This window comes from Ciconia boyciana, chromosome 4 (genome assembly GCF_034638445.1).
Source record: "Ciconia boyciana chromosome 4, ASM3463844v1, whole genome shotgun sequence".
Classification (NCBI taxonomy): Eukaryota; Metazoa; Chordata; class Aves; order Ciconiiformes; family Ciconiidae; genus Ciconia; species Ciconia boyciana.
Genome location: NC_132937.1, coordinates 14,788,041 through 14,808,501, shown reverse-complemented (window position 1 = coordinate 14,808,501; position 20,461 = coordinate 14,788,041). Strand labels below are relative to the sequence as shown.

Genomic DNA, 20,461 nt, shown 5'->3' with positions numbered 1-20,461 from the left:
GTCTCTGTAGTGCACATAAAAAACATGCTGGGGAAGACAGTCTGGGTTACTCCTGCCTCGGGCAAAGGCAAGCCCATTTGTGGGATTGCCTTTGCTCAAGGACCTGGGTGCACTTGGTGGGTAATGCGAAAGGATGGGGAAGTCCGCTGTGTACCTCAAGGGGATTTGATTTTGGGTGAGAATAGCCAATGAACTAAATGGTATGATGGTAATTGCTATATAATACTGTATGTCATCTCTTTTATGGTGGCTATATGCCATATCAATGGTATTTCAGTGAGAATCTCCCAGTTTAATGAAGAAGGAACTTTGCTGAAACCAAGCAAAGTGCAGCAGTGATGGAACCAGAACTGGCTTCAGCATGCAACAATCCAACCCCACACACCCTCTCTCCTGCCCTGAAGGACTGTTATGACAGATGGAGCCCAAAGTCATGGACTAAATGACCTCAACGGACATTTTAGAGGGATGGCCCATGGACCAGGGGAATGATAGCTGTGTGTATATATCAAAAGACAGGGAAAGTGGTGGTGATTAATTGGAATGTATTGGAAAGGGTAGAACCTGGGCATGACGTAGATGATGTAGAATAAGGGGTGGATACTGTCCTGGTTTCGGGTGGGATAGAGTTAATTTTCTTCCTAGTAGCTGGTATAGTGCTGTGTTTTGGATTTTAGTATGAGAATAATATTGATAACACACTGATGTTTTGGCTGTTGCCAAGCGATGTTTACACTGGGCAAGGACTTTTTCAGCTTCCCCTGCTCTGCCAGGTGCACAAGAAGCTGGCAGGGGGCACAGCCAGGATAGTTGACCCAAACTGACCAAAGGGCTATTCCATACCATATGATGTCATGCCCAGTATATAAACTGGGGGAGCTGGCCAGGGGGCAGCGATCGCTGCTCGGGGACTGGCTGGGCGTCGGTCGGCGGGTGGTGAGCGGTTGTATCACTGGTTTTTTTTTTTCCCCTTGGGTTTTGTTCCTCTCTCGCTCTCTTGTTGTTTTCCTTCTCATTACAATTTATTATTATTATGATTATAATTTGTGTTCCAGTTATTAAACTGTTCTTATCTCAACCCACAAGTTTTCTTACTTTTGCTCTTCCGATTCTTTCCCCATCCCACCGGGGGGGGAGGGTGAGTGAGCGGCTGTGTGGTACTTAATTGCCGGCTGGGGCTAAACCACAACAGAAGTTCCTCCCCAAGATTTATTACAGGGAAGAGAAATTATTTTCTGGGATAACATTTATGTATTAGAGAAAAGAAGAACTACTTTTCCCATTCATTCCTTGATAATTTTTCATAAAACAAATAAAACAGACATGAAGTATCAAGCTTCCTCAGTATTACTCAGTCCTCTCTCCGAGTGTAATACTGTTGGGATTACAGCCAGAAATCCCTCTTTTGCATGACCCACTGCTTTAGGAGAGCAATTACTCCCTGTAACACAGCTGGGTTTTTCTTTGTGCTCTGGCCCTACCAAAGACAACAGCAGTTTTATCATTGATCTCGAAGGATTCAAGCTTCCAGCTCCTCTATTTCCATTTACATTAGGTTTTGGCTGGGCTGTCCCTAACAGACCTTGATTTTAAAGGAACTTACTTGATTTCAGCCACCAACTACTGTTGTCCCACCTTGAGAAAGTCTGTCCTTACTGAGCTACATGTCCCATCAGGAAAGGGCAAGACAGCAGCTCACGGCTGCAGGATGCTGTCATCCACCCAAAGCAGTGAGTAACCCAAATTTCCCGTGTCCATCTCCCCTGTGGCCACCAGGAGTGATGAAGGTGGAGCAACCATCATGGACCACCCTCTCGTCTCAGGACGGCGTGGTGGGATGCAATATGATATAATCCTACATAACGTATAGGGCCAAAAGTTCCACATTTTGGCTGGGATTAATCTCTCCTAATTGTAGCTGTCTAAAAATTAGTCCCCAGACTCAAGTGATTGCCCACACCTTAATTACAGTCGGGACCAGGCCAGCACAGCCATGGACATCCGGATCCAGGACCGCAACCTCCGCCGGTGAGGAAGAGCCGCACAGCATCCGCAGCCGGCGGGAGCCAGACACTCGCACCTTGCAGAAGCTGCGATGCCCGCTGTGAAACCTGCAGCAGCCCTCCCCATGCCCTCGGCTTGCCGAGAGGTGGGAGAGCTGCTCGTGAAAACACGACGGTAATCCGCAGCTTATTTTCTCTGAGTTTCTGAATAACCTGGGAGGCAAAAGCATGGGGACATGACCATTATATGGGGGCCTCTTCTCCTCTCGTTAACATGCTCTTCATTACATCCCCCCTTGGCATACGTGTCATCACATCCCTCTCTACATCCCTGCACCTACTGTGGATGCAGAGAGCCCTGAGACAGCCCGGCACGCGTTGCCAGAGGTAGCGCTGGTGCAGATGTGGCTGTGCTTTCCTGCCTCCTCCACCTCATTTGCTGTGACCAGACAATATTAAGACATTGCCGTGGGTTAATGGGATCAAATCAGAAAAGTTTGGTCCACGCTGTAAAACATCAGCATCCCTCCTGCCATCCTGCCTGGGAGCAAGCTCCCTGCCTTGGCACAGCCATCAGCACAGCATGTTTGTCCTCGGTTCACCGAGCAGCTCTTCCGTACACCCGAGACCCGAGACCCTGATGGAGGCACTCCGTGTTTGCCACCACTGAGTTCATCTGCATCGCTGTTATGCATAGAATCATAGAACGGTTTGGGTTGGAAGGGACCTTTAAAGGTCATCTAGTCCAACCCCCCCTGCAATGAGCAGGGACATCTTTAACCAGATCAGGTTGCTCAGAGCCCCATCCAACCTGACCTTGAATGTTTCCAGGGGTGGGGCATCTACCACCTCTCTGGGCAACCTGCTCCAGTGTTTCACCACCCTCATCGTAAAACATTTCTTCCTTATATCCAGTCTGAATCTCCCCTCTTTTAGTTTAAAACCATTACCCCTTGTCCTATTGCAACAGGCCCTACTAAAAAGTCTGTCCCCATCTTTAGTTGCACTAAGCACCATGCAGCCGCTCGCTCACTCCCCCCCGGTGGGATGGGGGAGAGAATTGGAAGAGTAAAAGTAAGAAAACTCGAGGGTTGAGATAAAAACAGTTTAATAGGTAAAGTAAAAGCCGTGCACACAAGCAAAGCAAAGTAAGGAATTCATTCACTGCTTCCCATGGGCAGGCAGGTGTTCAGCCATCTCCAGGAAAGCAGGGCTCCATCACGCGTAGTGGTTACTTGGGAAGACAAACGCCATCACTCCGAATGTCCCCCCCGTCCTTCTTCTTCCCCAGCTTTATATACTGAGCATGACGTCATGTGGTATGGAATAGCCCTTTGGCCAGTTTGGATCAACTATCCTGGCTGTGTCCCCTCCCAGCTTCTTGTGCACCTGGCAGAGCACGGGAAGCTGAAAAGTCCTTGAGTAGTGCAGCAACAACTAAAACATCTCTGTATTATCAGCACTGTTTTCAGCACAAATCCAAAACATAGCCCCATACCAGCCACTATAAAGAAAATTAACTCTATCTCTCTCAGCTGAAACCAGGACACTTATAAGCCCCCTTTAAGTATTGAAAGGCCACAAGAAGTTCTCCCCGGAGCCTTCTCTTCTCCAGGCTGAACAACCCCAACTCTCTCAGCCTGTCCTCATAGGAGAGGTGTTCCATCCCTCTGATCATTTTTGCGGCCCTCCTCTGGACCCGCTCCAACAGGTCCATGCCTTTCCTGTACTGAGTTATTGCCCATGTCAACTCTGCGACTTGCCGTAATTAACTGGGACCCAATGCTGTGATGGCTGTGAGGGTCCGTCATCACTCTAACCCCAGAGCAGCACGTCAGCCTGATGGAAAGGACCTTCCCCCACTGCCTCCTCTAAGGTTTTGTTGATTTTTTTTTTCCACAACTGACTTCCTGAGTGCATTACCCACATTAAGAGACTTCCCCCCCCAAACCACACTCATTACGGCACCCGGCCCTGTGTCACAGCGCGCCGTGAGAAAGAGCAGGAGCCTGGTGCAAGTGGGAAGCCATCCATATGCTCTCGCAGGCTGGGCTCCAAGCATTAATGTTATCAAATTACAGCTAACGGGAGCAGATTAATGCACAGCGTGCCCCGTGCCACTGGAGGAATTACCGTGCCGATCAATGTGGCGCAGAGCGTGTGGCTGTGGGCAGCCCCGGCTCCCCCAAATGCCATGAGCTGGGGCTGTTTGGGGAGAAAACCATGGATACAGCTATGGGATCAGGTGGTATGATCTGAGGGATGCAACAGAAAAATAATGAATATGGAGTGGGGTGTCTTCTGGATGCAGGGAATGGGGCTATCCTCCCCTACATGGCAAAATATAATGGGAAAAATATGCTTAAAAAATATTTGCTGTCCCAGTGGTGGCTTTTCAGGAAGGATTTAGGAGAACACTTGCCAACACCCTTCATGAAGGGTGAAACACAAGAAAATGAAGCAGCTCAGCTCAGGTCCCCCCCCAGGATGCTGACGGAGGACCCCATCCGTTATCTTTCTGCTGGGGCACTGGATCCTGGACCTCGCACGGCAGCAGCTACTGCAGGCGGTGATCAAGCAACAGGCAGAAATTTGAGTTTCTGGGGGCTCTCAAAATTCTGGGGCGACTCAAAAATGGGGCTGCCCAGAAAAATAATGTCCCCAGCTAGCCAGGCACCATCACGGTGGGCTTTCTGTATGCCAGAGCATGAGATTTGATTGTTCAAATATGATGAGAGGACGTTCGCTTCTCTTGCGGTGAGCATTTGTCAGGCTTAAGGGCATTGCTCAAGGGGAGTGTTGACAACAAAAATAAGATTATTCAGCATTTCTGTGGCATTTTACATTTTCAAGATGCCTTTCAGGCACTAACCAGACATTAAACATGAGCTAATCTTTTGTTACAGCTCCTCTGCAGCCGTTAGATGGGATTAGGACTCAACTTGGGTGGATATTGCAAACAAAAAGAATCAATTAAAAATATTCAAGTGCTTTTAACGAATTTAAAAGGGCCCATACCATGGTCCATGTGTTATGAACAATAATGAGCACTCACACACTTCACATCAGGCTTGTAAGAATATCCTGGGCAATGTTGAGTCAATGCAATTCAAAACTAGTCAAAGTGGTGGCAAAATCAGGAATGTGAAACACCCAATGACCAAACCAAATGCCTGCACCTCATCTGAGCATCATGCTGCCCCACGCAGACTTTGGGACCTGTCTTTGATGAAGGATGGACTGTGACCACTGCTGTCACCCAGCGTTGGGTTCCAGCAGAGGGGAGAGTGGTCCAGCGTCTCGGTGGAGATGGGTGAGTCTCCTGGGTGGTCTGGGATAAAACCCTGAAATCTTGGTTCGCCATCTGCAAAGTGTGGATGAAAGCACTTCCACAACACACAGGGATGCTGGAAAATGCTCATATTCAATAATAAAGATTATATACAGACCCTAGCTAATTAGTGATGAGGTTAATTGCCACTACTTTGGCTGAAGATTATTTTTTGGTTTCCTTAGTGGGTTCTTGTGCAAATGGCATTAGGTAGCTAAGGGGTCAGCAGCACCCATGGGTGATCTCGGAGGGGACAGCTGCAGGGTGGCCACTCTACAGGGTAGCTTTCCCATGAGATAGGTTTTGTTCATGGAAATTGTCCGGTTTCAGCATCTCCCTGGACCACATGCCAGCCTGGATGCGCCCCAAGCATCCCCAATAGGGAGGAGGAGGTTGTCCCCTCCCAGCAGCCCTGGGAAGGTTCTCAGCAGCTTTGGGAAGCCACCATTTCCTTTGATGACTAATGGTTCAAGGAACCTCGATTTTGGGTTCAGTGTTTCCAAAACAGAAGAAGTCAAAGACCATTAGTAACTTCCCCCAGCCAGAGCACGACTCTGCATTGCCACACAACTGACCACAGAAGTGCTTTATAAGGCAGGATCTGGTGTCACCGAGGGTGAAGCAACTCACCCAGCGCAACATGGGACATCGGTGGTGATGCTGGGAGCTGACTCAGGAGATCTGAGTACAGAGTCTGGTCCCTTAACCACAGTCCTCCCCTTCCTCTGACTCTTCCCACAGCACGGCTGCAAGGGATGCTCTGGGCAGATGCTCTGGGAAGCAGACTAGCACTGAGCTACTCCTGGTGACCTTGACCACAGAAATGATGGTCAGCACTGACCCCAAGGAGAGCATGGGATGGGGCTCCTCAGCACCACGGGGTTGCTCGATGTCCTCAGACCCACAGCAGACCTTGCTCAGGGGTTAGGGCATCACCTACAAGTGGGTTATGTTGACCAGCATGGTCCCCCATGTGCAGTTACATGCACCCCAGCACGCATCGCTCCATGGCCCTGCCTGGCTGGAAGATGCTGGTCCCCCTGGTGCTGGTGATGAAGCGGATGGATGGGAGCGGGAGAGCTGCGTACTCGATAATTCTCAGCCAGAAGACTGCCAAGAGGAAATGCACTTCCCGTAAAGTAGGCGCTGTTACCGACTTGTTTGCTGGAATTGCTTGAGTGGTAATTATGCTCCCTTAATATTGACATATTTAAATAGTTTCCAAGCATAATAAGAGTCATGTCCCACTCCCCCCCTTTTCCAAATTTCTGTGGTGAGCTTTCACTTTGAACAACGGATTATCTGGAGGGGCGTGACTTGCCCATGTCTTCTTTATTGTACAGCACATCCAGATGTTTTGCTCTTGTGTGTGGTGCATTCGGATGTGCTGAGTGTTTGATGGTGTGCTGCCCCATAAAGGAGGTACAGGTGTCCGTCATGCAGAAAAAAAGATATATATCTCCATCATGCTGCTTCATGTGGGACTCTGCTGGTCACGACCCCCAGCTCACACCTTGATCCCGATGTGGTAATGCACAGCGGCGTCAGCATCAGTCCCACAACATTTGTCTTTCATTCGTTATTTGTCAGAAGTCCTGAGACACTCTGTCCCAAGCGCGGCGGCCAAAAAAGATCATTCCCTTCTTACGTTGTTTTGTGCGTGGGCCACTCTCATGAATGCTGCAAAAAGAGGGGTTTTTTTTCCCCAGAAAGAATATCTCACGCTAAACACGTGGTAGGAATCTGGGTTACTTAATGCCCTCAGTGGCTCCCCGGTTTCCTCCGTCTGCGCAATGTCCCATGTATGAATTTATCTTGGTTGATGCAGACCCCCAAATTCGGTACCTTCTCCCCCCAAAAATAAATTCCCTTTTCTCCTACACTGCATTGCTGCAGTTGTTGGTCCCTGTATCCCTCTGAGCATCCATCCAGAGAAATGTTCAGGCATAGCTTACACAGATTCCTGTTCCTCCCAGTCCTGGGCAGCCTCTGGGAGGACTGGTCTTTGCAAACATCTCCTTGGGTTCTCCTCTCCACCCCAAGATGGGATTTCTATCACAAGTGCTGGCTGACCCCAGAGGTAACCCCTCTTTGACTTCTACTCCATGCCCAGGGTCATGGTACCCACGCAGTGGGCTGGACACCCTGTGGGGCAGCTCTCTGAGGGATGGTGGTGGTGGTAAGGGACCCATGACCTTTTTCACCAGGCAGGGCAGACAGGCACCTTGCAGACCATCTCCCCTTCTCCAAGAGGCTGCAGTTGTGCAGCCATCAGTCCTCACCTTGATCCAAGGGTACATTTTGCTGAAGCTGAGCATCACGTTAGCCAATTTGCTATGTTGCTTTGGGGCTAAAGGAAAGAAGAGTTTCCCACCCCTGTTTGGTGAAAGCCAAAACAGGAAAAACTCTCACGCAGGTCACAAACCACCATGGCAAAGCTGGGCTGGAAAATGAGTGATTTCCCTGGGAATCTCTGTAAAGGATGGAGGAAATGAAGAAAAAGCCCTGCTTTTCCTCCCAGGGCTCTAGTTGGGTTGCAGTTGCTTGCACAAAAGGGTGTGTGTGCATATTTTAATCTACATTGGAGGGATGAGGAAGCAAAGAGAAAGCCAGCAAAATGCCAGGGAGGTACTGGAAAGGGAGCTGGGGAGACGCAATGCGAAGCGAGGGAGCGGGGAGGCACACGGGGTGTGCAGGAGTGGCTCCAGGCAGGCTCAGGCTTGGGCTCAAGGCTGTTGCAGCCTCCTTGGTCCTGGGGCGTTCGGGGAAACGGGACTTGACGTACTTTCCTGATTCATACACAGAATTGCATCAAAGAAATACCTGGCTGTCATCATCAGTGTATCCTCCCACCAAAAATGATCTTGGCAAGAGCTTGAGTGGGCCCAGTGTCTCAGGCCAAGAGCCAACAAAATATGTTTGGTACAAGTTTCTTCACCTCCCCGTCTTTCATCATCTCCCACACTCACCCCACCAACTTGCCATCCCAAAGGTTACTGTCAAGGTAGGAGAAAGCTCGTAAGCAAAGATACTCTTGAAACTTGAAAGGGCAGAGCTGCAAAGGCATCATTAAAACCCCTAACCCCTATCCACCTGTCTAAGCCTGACCCCTCTGCATCTGGCCTTCTCCTGGGAGTGCAGAGTGCCAAATCCTCTTCTGAGTCTCTTAAATCAAGAGGATTCACTGGGCAACTTCTGGTCCTTGTGGTCCATCATGGGGGATGGAGGCACTGGTAGGATTGCCTGGCCACATTTCCCAACTTTATGAGTCCTAGATCCAAGCCCCAGGCCATGGGGAGCTGAAGAAAAAGCCCTGGGTCCACCAGCCATTGCCAGCAGATCTCTGCAGGCCATGATTTGGGATGTTTGAGATGCTCTCCATCCTACTCTACCTTTTTTGGGGGGTAAAGTAGGGTAAGGGTCTGCCATGGCACGAATGGCTGCTGCCTTTGCTGGTAGCTGCTGCTGGTGCACACCAGAGAGGTGAAAATAAGAGCTTTCCAGGACCAGGTGCTAGATTGTTTTGACCTGAAGATGACTGTCAGCCCTCAAAGCTTATCAGAGCCAGTCATGATGCTGCAATACATCAGTTCAAACAGGGTTTTTGCTCTCTGTTGGCTGCAGAGCAGCCCAAGGCCATGGGGCAAGACATGGGATTTCAGGTCTAGGTTGGAAGGAAGGCTTTGGGACTTGATGCAGAGGGCTGGGGGATAAGCTGCCCTGCCAGCCCCGGCGCGAGGAACAGGGAAGGCGGTGATTTCTTCCTTACTCTTAATTTCAGCGGGAGCAGAGGGTTATACAACAGCGAGGCAGATGGAAATGTCACAACAGCGAGCTTGGCAGCTGCACAAACACAACTAATCTGCCCTCGTTTAATGCTCGTAGCCACAACATAAACATACGCGCCGCACAAGGTAATAGATGAGGTAAATCTGTCATCAGCAGCCTCATTACATGGGGCGCGCTGCCTCGCCGCCTGCGGCTCCCACTCCCGGCACCCTCCTGCCGCCCTCCTGAAGCCCCAGTGTGGTGGCCAGCTTGGCTGGGATGGCTGCATCCAGCCTGGGAAAAGCCAGGCATCCCCTGAAAGTCCTGCCCCAAATGCAGCTGAGATGCTACCTGTAGTCACTACTCACCCATCGCCTCTTTATATATGTAGTGTGCTATAGGGCACCCACCCAAACCCAACCAGCGGTGTGCCTCCACTCATGGCCCTTCAACAGATAGGGTGGTACCATGAAAGGGAGTAATTTTATAGATAACGATAGAATAATAAATAATAAGGATGTGCCATTTTGACATATATATATGTGTATACTATATACATATACATCCAAGCTGCCTCTCTAGGCTCGGTCCCTTCCCAGTCAGTGTGTCTTCTTCCTAGTTATTAGCTCTTTGGGTCAGGCCCATGGTTTCTGGTTTATTCTCTAGCATTGCTCCGTGTACTCACTGAACTTTCATTTGGCTGCACAGAGTCAGTGACAACAAGGAGGAAGGTATTGCTTGAAAATGGCTGTTTCTTCCCCAAATAGGCAATAAGGGCCTCTGCCATCTGTCTCCAGTACACACCAGTGGGGATGTTGGTACCCTCAAATGTGGCATCAACCCATCCGTCCCCATGCTCCAGCCTCCTACCTTCTTCCCTGCTGCAGGGAGCCACAGGCCAAACTCTGCCCCCTTCCTCCCTGGTAAAGGATCACTTTTCAGGAGAGCATCACCTCCATCCTCTCAAGGCCACCCTTGGTCCTGGTGGCCACAGTGACCTGGACATGGGCCCCTTGGTCTTGCTGCTGATGTGCGCTGGTGTGGCTCTGGTGCGGTTGTACGTCCTGTGTAGCACACCTAATTGAACAGAGAAACACAGCGCTGTGATGAGTGAAAGAAGTGCTACTGGCAAACATCTTCTGGGTCTATGTTAGGGATGGACGTGCTGCAAATCCACCTCCTGACCAGACTAGCTGCTCCACCAGAAACCATTTACAGTGCAAAATGGCCAGACTCAAACAGCTGGGAAAACATTTGTTAAACTCAATTTCTTTGGTCCTACAGTAATGGTTCTGTAAGATGTACAAGTGGCCTCTGAAAGTGCTAACATGTCCTCCAGGAAACCAAAGCAAGAAAGAAAGACAATGAAAGAAAGAAAAGAGGCAATCCTGCCTCGTGTGGCGTTGGTGATGCTCGTGTTCCTCCAGGACCACTGCAGACGCAGGGTTTTATGAGCTCTCTCCATGCCACCTTCATCAGGAGCTGCCACTTTCCCGGCCCAAACGTGCTCTGCCAGGAAGGAGGAGAAGCCAAGCATGGAGATAAAGGCAGCCTGAAGTTTATGGCTATTGTTTAGGTCAATAATGTATTGATTACATATTTTGTGGGCTAAAAGGCTGACCTTTTAAAGGGCCATTGGCACCTGCAAGATTTGATTTAGGAGAAAGAAAAGAATTTAAATTTAATTTTCACTTTGTATTTCAGTTGAGAGAAACTTGCAAGATTGCAGATGCCAAAGCTACTTTTTCTTGGAGGGAGGTTGAGGTTTTTTTTCTGGAGCCATCACGAAGAGCTTCGTTTCAGGGTGAAAATGGCTCTGTTGCTTCTCTCTGCTCCACTGCTCAGCACTGCAGAGACATGTACAAGACACAAGGCACTAAGCAGAATATTTAATCTGAAGCTCAGCCAAGTAAATATACTGGATACTGAATATCCCATATCAAGGAATGAAGGTGGGTTTTCCCCCCTGTATGAACAGCCTGAGCAACAAAACCACACACAAGGCTGTATTAGGAAAAAACCCCACATTTTTAGGCAATTCCCCATGACCAATTCTTTGCCCACCATTTATTTCCCATTTCCCCAGTGAGGTGCCTGTGCCACACTGGCACCCAGAGCCACCATCCCAGGTGCAGTCCCTCTCTCCCCACTGGTTTTGCTGACCCAGACCCCATCCTGAGGTGGTTCTCAAGCACCTGGTTTGGAAGAGGCTTTGAATTGCCAGATCCAGTTTTGTCCCGGGATGGTTTATTCCCGTTATTCTCTGGTTGATACAGTCCTTAAATAGGGACAGCCAGCTCTGATGGGGCTGAGCACCCCAGGTCCCCTTACCCTGAGCACCCATGCTGGGCAGGATTCATGGGGGAGGCACTGCAGACTGGGATGCAGGAGCTCCACTGGGAGAGGGGACAGACCCTGACAATGGCTTCGGGAACAAAAATAGAAGCAGCAGGGAGATGACAGCTGTTCCTAGTTTAAATTGCCAGCTTTTAATAAGCTGTTTTGCTCTTTGAAAAGCATTTGTTTCGTCGTTTCATAAATAGGAGGAGGGGCCGGGATAGCATCACGGGGGACGTCACCGAGTTTGTCACTGCTCTGTAGCTCCTCTCCAGATACTTGCAGACCTCCAATTTTCTGCTGGTGCCATTGCATCTAGGGTTTTCAGCAGCACAAAGTGACTATAAGGAAGACTGAAGTCTGCTGTTTAGTTTGCCAAGACAGCTGGCAAAAACTTTATGTACAACTGAACATTTCATCACGTCTGCCAAGACATATTAATTTTGGATTAATTTTAAGACAGTTTTTAAAGTGATGATGAAGGATTATGCCATGCGCTTCAGCAGCGTTAAAAAAACCCTCTCTTCTTTAAATCTCTCATTCAAATTGTCCCAGTTTGGCAGCTCAGCAGTGTATTTGATTTGTGATTTGGAGGGATTCACCGATAGTGACATTTTCATTTATCTGAGTACATGTAAGTGCTGGCACAATCCGTGGGTGGTAGCAGCGCCTTCAATATTAAACATGGCTACTTGAAGTAATTCATTTGCAAAGAAGGCAGTATAGCCCTAACATATGAAAAGCATCCATCCAGCAATAACCTAGCATCTATGACTAAATGCTTACAAGCTTTTTGTGCTGTAATCTCAGCTGGAGCCTTGCAGTTCAGGGTTAACAACTCTCAAAGAGCAAAGTATTTACAACACTGTTACTCCAGAGTGGTTCCAGGTCTTCCCAGTGAAGGGATGCCAAAATCTGTAGTCAGGGATGTGCAAAGGAGGGACGTAGCTCACATGTTGCTGCTTTTGAGACCCCAGCTCATGCAATCATGCAGCCATTTCCATGATTACCTTAAATCATTGCCTCCACGGCCCATAGCACCTCCCTGCTCTGCTCCTAATGAGTCGTTGTACCCAAAGTCACAGCAGGGAAGCACAGCTCTGCTGTCCCGGTCAACGGAGGTTGTAAGAGTTGCCCTTTTGTCTTTGAAATGTCATTATCTTCCAATAACAGAACTGTTATCAGCATAATGAATGACGCTGGTGACATGCGTTGATGTCTCACACACAAGGAGGACTTCCCTGGAGCACTTGGGGTCTCGGTGATGCCACAGCTGCCTGGGGACGTCCTGCCTACAGGCTCCGTTCCTGGAAGGGAAAAAACAGGCAATCTCCCTGCTTTCATGATCCTTTCCCTGAACCCATCTGCATGCTGCTGCCGCTGAATCTGAAATGTCATGAATGAACTGTGCAAAGGCACCACAAATGAATAATTCTTAGAGTTAAAAGTCAGCCTTCTAGCCAAAGCCCAAAATAATTGCCAGCCCCATCCAGCATAACCCAGACAACCAACCTTGTGACACCTGGGACCTCGTTCCCTGCAGAACTTAGTGTCAAGGGACATCTGCACCCTACTGAGAGCTCACGGCCACCATGGCTTCTGCTAGAAGATGCCCAGCAGCTGATGTTTCATCGCCCAGATGCTCAGGACGCCCTGGGCAAATTTGCTGCTAAGAGCTCTTTGGCAGTAAACCCAACTGGCTGCCCCCATCCAGCTCTCAATGGTCAAGATGGAGCAGTGTGGCTGGATCCAGCAGATGGATCTAGAGGCCATCTCTGGTGGAGCCGAGGAGAAGATTGCTCCTGTCTAACCAGCTGACTGCAGCTTGCCAAGAGAGCGGATATTTTCCTACCCTTTTAGCGACAAGTGACATTTGACTGCCAGAAATGTTAAAAACAATTGGGTCTGTGCCATGCTGCTGAAGACAATTTTATGGATTACCTGTTGTGTAATTAAAGAGAAAAGAGCCCCCTTGGACCCTTTTGGGTGCGGGTATGTGCTTGATACAGAATTTAACCCAGTAATATTGGCTGGAGAAACCTCAAAGAGAAAAACCTTCATGCAAAGTTCAGTACAAGCAAAAGCTCCCCAAACTGAACAGCTGTAGCAAGATTAGTGCCCTGATCTGGATCTTAGCACCCCGATCTGGGCTTGGGGAGGAGGGGGAAAGACTACAACTGTGAAGAGGAACATACTGAGTAAACATTTCCTTCCTCTGAATCTGGTAACTCTGTCGAGGCTGTTGTGTGTTGCTATCAGACGCACAGCCGTTAACTTAAACACTGCTAGTTGTGAGTTAGTAGAGTCTGTTATAATAATAGCTAATAATTATTGTAATACTCCCCCAAATTAACAACAAACCAAACACAAAAGCAAATGGGACCCTGAATTTTACAGTATTACGGGTACCATTGGTACAAATTTTTAAAGCTAGCCAGGTAAGGTGGCTAAGACCCTGCTGATGGGTGAAGACTGGAAAGGATTTACAGCGGTCAGTGCAATTGTGTAGAAAACTCCTGGTCTTCAAGCATGGAAGCCCAGGAGTTTCGCAGACTGAGCCACATCAATCAGGAGAGAGCCTGGGGCTGACTAGCTATGAGATGGCATTTGATCTTTAGTTGGCTGAATTAGACAACGTATGCAAGAATAAAACTGAGACGCCCAGTAGAAAAGGTTGTACAAAAAGCTTTCGAGTTTCTAAATAAGTGAGGGGGGGTTTGTTTGTTTCTTCCTTTCCTGTTTAACTGGTAGATCAACAATCTAGCAGGCATGTAGATAACAGTTTGGTTTTTTTTCCTGTAACTTGCCTAATACTCTTCAGTTTTAGGCTAGTAGGGTCAAGAAATGCCATGAAATCTGAAAGGTTTTTAGACTGCTTTTGCCAAAGTGAATGATGCCTGACTCATTTGTAGCTTCCAACCCACCACCTTGTTTTCATAGCGGGATCAGAGTTTCTCTCAATTAACTGAGGAAGGACAATTTCTCCCTCATCAGGGATGCGTACATCAGGCTTCACATGCACAACCTCCACTTCACTAACAACTTACACAGCAACTTGGTTTCCTGACTGTTCTCCCAAAAGCTTGGTCTTCTGGAAGGGATGGTTTATCTGAGTGAGGACAGAGTGGACCTCCCTTCTCCTCCCTAACCCAGAAGCAATAGATTTCCCTCTCTAACACTACTCAAGTAGCCTAAGCAGATGGTATCACTAGTGATCAGCACTCAGAGCAAGAATATGGGCATGTTAAGGCTAAGATCCTGGTGCAACACCCCACTCACTCCCCAAAACCAGGGAGAGACCATCTGCCTACATGGTGTGGCCAGAACAACAGGAAAGAGCAACTGAGGGTGCAGCAACACATCACATCTGGTCTGGGCTGAAGGGGACAGTCCTGTCCCTCCTCTGCTTCCACCCACAACTGCATGTTCCCAGTGCCTCCTCCAGACTGCACCTATGGCCACTGCACAAGTTGAGTTGGCAAGAGCCCTCCATTAGGTGGGATTCAGCATGACATTGCAGCATGACATGTCCCTTCTTTCACCAAGCACAGATTTAAACAACTGCCTACTTAATACAATAAATAAAATAATATTCTTTTTATTGCATGTCACGGAGAATGTTATAAAACCTCACGCATGTTAGGTCTGATGACCACACTAAGACCCGCTGGTCAAATGTCACCACGTGGCAGTTATCATATAAAACAAATACAACTACAGCCTATATTTAGTGTTTTAATTTTTTTTTATTATGCATAATAAATCTTTCACACAAAGTAATGAAAAGGATCCCTAAGGTGATACTTTACAGATCTGAAGGAAAACAGAGTAATTGTGACCGTGCCAGACTGCAGACTTCAGGACACTGCCAGACCCACATAACACTCAAACTCTTGACAGAGCCAATGGGGCTAGCATGGATTTCAGCATAAATCTTGGTCTGGCTCTGCTGTTTTGGCTTTGGATTGCAACTCCAGCTATTCCAAACCAGCTGGGCCCTGGGAGCATTGCATATTAATTAAATGCACAAGGAAATTATGCGATCAGAACAAACCTGTTCCTTCTGTACTTCAATTCAATGTCATCACAAGAAGAGGACAGCGAGAAATCATTTACTGTGCGACTCCTACATTGATTCAGCAGCTGGTTTGACCTATTCTATCAGATTGCTGCTTTACGTACCCCTCTCTTTATAAAAAGCCCTTTCAAAGAAAAATCAGGTTCTCTCCAGTTTGACACCCAGCTGATAAGCATCTGCTTTGGCTGAGCCCTCTTTCATGAAGTGCTCCACTTCTGCAGAAGGTAGCAGGGTGGAGGGTGCTCACCTCGGGCCAGGTTGAAGTGCTCACGGGTGGTTAAGACAGATGAAAGCTGAGCCATCCCAGCAGCTTCAAAATCCACAGTTTAAAAGTGCATCTTCAGACTGACCTTTCCAAAGGCTAGGCCTTTGGCTCTGCTGACTCACAAACACTCTTAGTCTTTTAATAAAGACAAAATTACAAATCACTACAATAACCAAGAAGAGTAATTCCCCTTTGACGTTTGCTCAAAGACAAAAAAACCCCCAAACCATAAATCCAAAACACAGCATAAACTTATGTGCAGCTCAGTCACAGTTCATTCATTTCTCATATTTTCTTAAGAAAAACTGTATCTCCAGTCTTACTATTGCCTTTTCTCAAAAGCTTCTGTCATTTCAGTCCTAAATGCTCCTGGTAGCTATATTTAAATAAATTTGGAAAGCTTTTTTTTTTTTTTTAACGTCAACATTTCCATTTGTATAGGACTCAAATGGACTTCCATGCCTAAATAAGCAGATAAAAGGAAAGTACAATCCTAGCACATACTTCAGGGAATAAAAAGAGTGCAAGAAATTCTATTTAAAGCCACTCGAAGGACTGTCTGAAAGCAAATGCACCCAATTCTTCAGGTCAGTAACCAGAACATGCTGGAGCAGGCAGTGAATACAAGGGGTTGCCATGTTTGTTGAGGAACTAATTCCTTGATATTTATGTTTTGGCATGCAATGCACTGGTGACAGTCCTCCACATAGTAGCATGTGGAATTAGAGTGCTTGCATGCATGTGCAACGGGCACCGTCAGGAGCCTCCCCAGAGAAGAAGTGATTCTCATTTTGAAAAATGAGATGTTCTTTCAAAATCAGGTCAAGCCACTTCTTTTGTTCTTCCAACTGCAGAAACAGGTATATCAGGAAAGGACACTTTAAAACAGAAAAAAAAGAGAAGTATTCTACATTCAGATAAATTTATACTTCTGCCATAAAACCTTTAATAGCAAAGCAGGGGATTTTCAACACAGAACTTTGCCAAGGATCCCCATGAGACACTGTCACCATTACACACAGTTTTACAGGACGTTGGTCTGTTTTACAATCTTATAACTATTTTCTTTGGAGATTTTTTTTTTCCCCCCACACGTTCAATTTCCAGGAACAGCTTTTGCACAGAAGCACAGTAAAAGAAGTCTGTAAGGGACCTGACTCTGAAAGCTGGTGTTTCTAGCCCTGTAGAGAGTATTTGCCAGTCAAACAACAACAACAACAACAAAAAGACTTGCTATTGAAAATCCTCCCACAAACATTTTGACATCTAAATCAAGTGTTCTGAATCTGCTGGGAGCTAATCTGATTAATATGCTGCTTGCTTAGTTCACTCAGATGACAGTGTAGACACCAATTTAATGACTGCAGCCTTGACAGTGCCACCGAAATGAAGGGCTGTGAGTGAAAGCATGGGATTAGGTAACGAGCAACCCACGGCAGAATCCAACAGACCATAGAAAACTTGACCCAACGAAGCTGCCTCGCTGGCAAGAAATGAAAATACAAATGCTGCTTCCAAATCAAAATCCACAATCTCTTTCCTCATTTACCCCGTTAAGTTAAAAGAACAATCAGGTTTGTGGTTGGTAGTAACATCATACCCCATGTGTAAGGCCTCATTTTCATCAAACAAGCTCTAGGTTATAGGACTATAGATACAAGGTTGCCTACAAGCAGTCACACCAGTCTGTTGCCAGCATGTTGGTGGCAATCTGCTTCCAAAACATCGACGCTGGACTGTACACTAGCGGCAAGCTTCATTCTCCATAAGCTTTGTAGTCAGAAGGTGCACGCCGGAAGGGGTCACGTATTAACACGCGGTGTGGAGTTTTGTTTCCTGTAAGAAGACGGAGTTGAGTTGGCTTGGCTGGGGCATCTCCTTCAGCCAGAGTCCATAGTGAAGAGCTGGATATCATGCGGGTTCCAGTACAGGGCCACGGCAGAGTTGTACACCAAGGACCAAATGTAGGGGATGAAGAACTCCTCAGGCTGTTCCTCCTCCACGTACTTGAACTTCAGCTCGGGGAACTTCTGCAACAAGAAACCAAAGTCTGCTGAGGGAAGGTTTGCATGTCTGTTTGCAAACACAGAGCCCATGTAAACACTGAAGAAAGAGGTCTGGTGAAAAAAATAATGGAAGGAACTGAACCATTGGACCCGAAGGAAGATATTTATGGGATAAAGAGATCATTTATAACTGCTTTGAACTGAATGCTACATTGGCATATTGTATTCAACCCTTTTACTGTTGGTTACACTCAATTTGCCTGTTAACAAAGACTAAACATGTGAATCCTTTACATAACTCAAAGGTTATGTAACACAAAAATCCTTTACATAACACAAAGGAAAAATGTCATTTTTAGCAGCTCCACAAAAGCCTTCTTGCTTGTGCATGTACAGACCTGTTTATTGCAGTTTTCCCTAAAAAGCACTTTGCTATTAATTGTACTCAGCTCCTTAGCAGGAGAATCCTTTGGAAAGGCCATAAGAATAAACAGCCTATGATATGTTTTCAGGAACCCAGTGTTATGGCAAACTGACTTTTTCTAATTCTCAAAGAATTTATGTACGTACAAGTTTTCAGGAGACAAATGCTCTTCCTCCAGGAAGCACGGTGGGAAGCTCCACGGGTGTGTTGCTGGAGGCTACTTCCAGTTTTGCTACAGGTTCCTCTGTAGTTTTGGGTAGGTCATTACCTCTGTGCCTTGGCTTTGCCGTTGCCGAGGAGCACACAGAATGACTCTAATGGCATCACTGTGGCAATTAACCCTGCAAGCTCCTCAACTACAATGTGTCACATGTCTGTCCCACTTCAGCCTCTAAGGCTGTAACCACAGGACCTGTGCACATAGACCTCATTGCCCATCCACGCAGACACCTCCCCCTCCTGGAAATTACAGGCTAGACAAAATACTGTTTCCACAAGAGCCCCGTTTTTCAGTACCAGCTTTAAGCAAAGCACTTCCAGAATTAACACCCATCAGATGTGCAAGCCCAGCCCATCCTAACTGGATAGACATGCTGCATCTCAATTTTCCAATTTTCTCTCATTTCTTCCCTCCCCCTCTGCGAACCCACTGCGTTTGCTCTTGGTAAGTGTGTGTTTTGGGCAAGAGCTGAGCCTACCTTTGTATTGTGCTCTTCAATCATTTTATCTACTTCTAAATGTCATCTGTGTCAAGAGCTTGGCAGAGTCTCAGATAAAAGCCGCATTACAATGATCACTGGGGTAAGATAAAACATGACCCATTTTATTATTTATAAGGCTGTGGCTAAGACTAAGAATAAACTCTATGGTGTGACATGATCAGAACAAGCACAGCGATGGCTAAGAAGCCTCTTTGCCCATTAATAATGAAGGGAAACCCTATCATCTTTCTTGAGCTTACAGTGTCCTGTTTCCTTGCTTTAGGGTACAAGACCCTTCTGGCTGGAACAGTCTCCTTTGAAGGGGAACTTCTTGGCCACTTGGCTTTCAGAGTTATTTAACTTTTACACGTCCAGGTTATTTGGATTCTCAGGAGTCAGAAAACATGGAAACTATTCCACTCTTTCCTTGTATTGCTGCTGTTACTAGAACAGTTTGGTGCAAATACCGAGCATACAATTACTCCAAACCACAAAGGTGCCACCTGCATTATGCTTTATGAGGAACGTGTCTCCATGAACAGCTTCATTCAACCGCATACCATCTCCTACGTTGATAAGGATGTCAGTGTCACCTTCCAGTATGGTCCAACGTTCTGAAGCTGCTGCAGTTTGGCTTATGTTGGGGTCAGATCCTTCACCACAGCTCTACTTAGCTGGACGCCAATATTTAGCCTGGGAGGAACCATTTTGGCCATTGGTGTGGCTGCCATTATTGTACCTGATGACTTCGGAACATGTGGGGAGCTCATCCTTACAGCAATCAGGGAGAGAAGGAGGATGGTATTGTTTCCAGCACTATTATCTCTGTTTAAGGAGCTAAGGCAGCTAAAAGATAAGGTTGTTAAAGGCACTTCTGCATCTAACTCCTGTTGAGTTCAAAGCCCAGAATCTCAAAGGTACATCAGCAAGTTTCATTTCTGGCATCAGACATGCAGTTTGTGGTAGAGAAGCTCTCCCATAGCCCTTTTGTGCCCCTAAACCATTTTCCACCACCTCTGTACAACCTCTCTCCCAAAATCTGTTTTAACCAGCCTGTTTAATCTTCCACATCATTTTGTTTCCTCACTCTTAGGTGTCTTGCGCCTATACTCACCCCCATCTCTAATATCCTGTCTCCTAGGCTCCCATCCCCAACTCCCTTCAACTCCCTTCATCCCCCCACTGTACCTTCATGGTCTCTCTTTAGCGTATCTTTCTATTTTGTACTTGCCCAAGTATTCTTTTTTTCTCATCAGCCTTGTGAGATGCTCCTTTTCATTAACAACCTCTATCCCTTCCCATCTCAGCTCCAAGTCCTCAAGCCATGCCTGCCTTCCCCCTCTGCCACTCCATCCCTCCTCTCAGGACACCATGGTTCTTTCAGCAGGTTAAGCCTCACTCTAATCAAGCCGTCATGTAGATTTTAATTATTTTTTTTAAAACTGATATTCTACTCTGCTTATCCTCAGTGTAATCTTCCCCACTTCCCTCCTAAATGCTTCCTGACTTGCGGTCAGTGTAGACAGGAACACGTTCAATTCAGCATTG

General features: G+C 47.1%; 1 protein-coding gene across 4 annotated transcripts in view; it reads right to left on the bottom strand.

Moving 5' to 3' along the window:
- Positions 1-15,168: 15,168 nt before the first annotated feature.
- DYM (dymeclin) overlaps positions 15,169-20,461 on the bottom strand; it is a 279,208-nt gene continuing 273,915 nt past the window's right edge. For 3 of the 4 annotated variants that reach the window (XM_072858890.1, XM_072858886.1, XM_072858887.1), the window contains exon 18: positions 15,169-17,812. In XM_072858890.1, the coding sequence (XP_072714991.1) occupies positions 17,663-17,812 (150 nt within the window). In that variant the 3' untranslated portion in view covers positions 15,169-17,662. The remainder of the gene's footprint in view (positions 17,813-20,461) is intronic. The other variant, XM_072858891.1, reaches the window with a different exon arrangement.